The sequence below is a fragment of the Toxoplasma gondii genome, chromosome V, assembly GCF_000006565.2.
Source record: "Toxoplasma gondii ME49 chromosome V, whole genome shotgun sequence".
Lineage (NCBI taxonomy): Eukaryota > Apicomplexa > Conoidasida > Eucoccidiorida > Sarcocystidae > Toxoplasma > Toxoplasma gondii.
The window spans coordinates 515,875-519,104 of NC_031472.1; the positions used below are offsets into that span (position 1 = coordinate 515,875).

Sequence of the window (3,230 nt, forward strand, 5' to 3'; positions counted from 1 at the left end):
CCAGGATGGTTGCAGTCGTGGCGAGCTCCACCCTGGCCCCGAAAACGCGCTGCTACTAGCTGGGATTGCAAATAGTGTTGCGCCTTCGTCCGAGGCACTCGTAGTCGGCTGGAACAATGAAGCACTCGTTGCCGCCTGCTCGCTCGGGGAGACGATCCGCGGCGGCGGATACTCTGAGCTCCATGGCTGAATGAACGAGGGTGCCGATTCCGCGAAGAGCGCAGCACCGTCCTCAGACGCCATCACTGCTGGTGCGGAATAGGACAGAACGAACTCCACGACGTCCTCAGGCATATCACTCTCTGTGCGCGGGTCCCCAGTAGTATGCGCAGCGCCGGCGTGTTCGACGGTTGGGGATAGAGAATATGGGGGTCCACCGCTATCGCCGCTGGTGCAGGGGCCCCCACACACGACCGCCTGTGGGGCACCTGCGGCAAACAAAGGGGTCGTCTGGTAATGCCAAATCAGCGATGAAGCAGACTCCGATGTTCTCTCAGCGTGCGTCAACCAGTCCGATGATGTTGTGAGATCCCCGCTGGCCATAGAATGCGTGGTGGAGGCCACGGCAGCTGACTCTCGCCAAGCCCCTTCTGTGGTCGTCACTGGCATTGGTGATCGGAAAGGAGTCTGAGCAACGAACGGTGACGCAACAGCCTCGTCCAAGGGCTTTTCCAAGGCAGGCTCAGATTGTCGTTCCACCAGATCTCTAGGCACCTGGGTAGTGCCTCGCGGAGAGCTTTGCCCAGCCATATCCGACGTCTCTGCTTGTTCCGTGGAACTGGAAAATGCGGACGCTTGCGTTTGCGTCTCTGCGGCCAAATCACGCGACTGTCGAGCATGCTGCAGTTGAGCGGCTAGTCTCTGCTCCTGTTCCTCAAGCATCCTTATGTCCTTGCTGAGATCTTCCATAAGCGCTAATCGTTGTGGACAGCGTTCACGGTATTGCCGAGAGAGTTGCTCGTGAAGCGCAGGCGACAAAACGATTGCAGCCATCTGCAGGCATAGCCTGACCCGGAGAGAGTGGTAGCCGTCTGATCCATTTATAAGTCGATGCACTGACAAGCGTAGCGTGACGAATTGAAACCACTTGCGCGCAAACTCAACAGCCAGTGCTCCCGACGATTCACAAGAACACAGCGCCGGCTTCCCCATGTTGAGCCGCATCTGAGTCCGTTGATGCGAATCAGCGCCCAAAGGTGTTCTACAGCTGGCTGAGGACTCTGGGTGAAGGCTGAAGTACTGGGTGGTGTCAGCACACACATGGACTGGTGGCGACGGGCTATCGGCCACCTCCACCAGTCTCCGTTCATAAGCTCCTGATTCGAAATCACGGCATTATTGAACGGAGTAAGTACGCAACGACGAAACAATTATGAAAACGGCAAACCATTCAGCCATGCGCATGCAGTCAGCTCTTTCAAAACAGCCTGTTCAATATATCTCACCAGGACCAGCTTATGCGGCTGCTGCTGAAACAAACAGGCAGCACCTCACCTCCAGGGCGTCTCCCTGGCCCCGTGAGCAAACGACGTTGTTCAGCGTAGCTTACTTTCTTCTTCTTCCGACGGGTGTTCATCATCTGCAGTCTCAGGTTCACAAATGTTGCTTCATCCCTCCACCTCATACTCATCCAGCAATGCTTCCGAACGAGTCGTATCCTCCTTGAGTGTACTTGCTTGAGGTCTCTCTGTAACCCTGTCACCTTATCCTCGGCAGAAGAGCCGGGTTCGACTCCCTTCGCGGTCGGGCTCAATGATGTGACGGGGGGGCTGGTACTCCACCAGGAGCAGCCTGGAACCGGTGAGGTCGCCTCAGGCAACTCAGCTGATTCTGTTTCTGCCGATACGCCCTGGATGCCTGGACCTCCCTGCGCGCCTGGGCCTGCAACGAGCAAATCGCGAAACGCCCACCCGAAACCGGCCTTTAGAGGTCTCGCTGCATACGCAGGCTCGACTCGGGGAACCAAACGACGCTCTCCTCCCCACTCCATCGCCGACGCGACAATGATGATTCGAGCCGCTACACGGGTTTCACGCGCCATATGCCATAAGCGGCGGCTGACTTGCGAAAGGGAAACCACGCCATGCGGCTAGTCATGTTTATCGGGACTGTCCCAGCTTGCGAAACACGCGCCCATACAACCGGTGCGCGTGCGACCTCTAGACTACTGTAGGAGGGACCCATCAAGGGCGACCTCGCCTGTTTCATGGTGTTTCTCTCTTGTGCCCGAGAACTGCGGCCTTGAGTCAGGCCACACCGAGATGGTAGCTCCTTGTTCCATAACAACTTCTTCGTTCCATGGAAATCAACAGGCGTGCAGAAACGGTCCTGCCAAGACGCACTCACGCGATCAAGCATACCTGCGTCAGTAGAGCTGGCTGTGTTGGCTGTTCGCTCTTCAGTTCGCGGAACCAAGACTTGCTTCTCACCTTCCGACTGGGCAGTCGATGTCGACGGGGGTGGCTGTCCTTCTGTCCCAGGCTCTGCCGGCGCTTCACCGCCTTTACTGCGGCGACCGAGAAGCAACGCTCGAAGTTGTGCTTCTTCGACTTGAGCCTGGCGTATGGACTGCTCCAACGCCGACATCTCCTGTCGCTTCTTATCGACTGTCGACCTATACGTTGCTCGGTACCTTTCCAGTAGTTTCGGTGATGGGGACACCGGGGACCCCTAAGCATGAGACAGTGACGCAGACAGTCACAGGCCACAGGAGTCGAACAGGCTCGCCGACGATTAACAGGTCACCGTGCCCATCAATGAATCAGCAGACCAACAAATCCGACGGTCGGACAATCGCAGAGCAAAACGCCACCTGCAAGGGTTCTTCCCCAGCTGCGAACTGAATCGAACTCGTCGGCAACAGGTTTGACCAAAGAGGAACTCTGAGCCAACCTTGTCGCATCCAGTACCCTACGGATTTCCCACTCATCACACACAGCCACGCGGAACGCGGCTCCGATCGACTTGTTTCCGTGTTTGCACTCGGCACGCTACCAACCGATAAACTGAGTGGCAAGCGCGTCTTGTCGTTTACTTTCCGTTCTGCCGTAGAGCCACTTGCGCTGCTAGGTTGGCATATCGGGTGTCTAGCCGTGACTGGTTAGAGAGCTGAGTCATCTAGAGCAGAATGAACAGACACTCCGAACGCGTCCCTCTTTTGTTGGCAACGCCGGGAATGCAGAGCATGAATGCGACAGGCACAGTGTGCCAACCAGCTGCTTACACCTCTT

General features: G+C 56.8%; 2 protein-coding genes across 2 annotated transcripts; both read right to left on the reverse strand.

Moving 5' to 3' along the window:
* On the reverse strand, nucleotides 1-1,164 carry TGME49_287430 (hypothetical protein; the record flags this gene model as incomplete). Its single annotated transcript, XM_018782007.1, has 1 exon — nucleotides 1-1,164. A coding segment is annotated over one exon (1,164 nt), but the record flags the coding sequence as incomplete, so codon positions are not given.
* Nucleotides 1,165-1,441: 277 nt separating this feature from the next.
* On the reverse strand, nucleotides 1,442-2,041 carry TGME49_287440 (hypothetical protein; the record flags this gene model as incomplete). Its single annotated transcript, XM_018782008.1, has 1 exon — nucleotides 1,442-2,041. The coding sequence occupies one exon, from the start codon at nucleotides 2,039-2,041 to the stop codon at nucleotides 1,442-1,444; it is 600 nt and encodes a 199-aa protein (XP_018637852.1).
* Nucleotides 2,042-3,230: the final 1,189 nt, after the last annotated feature.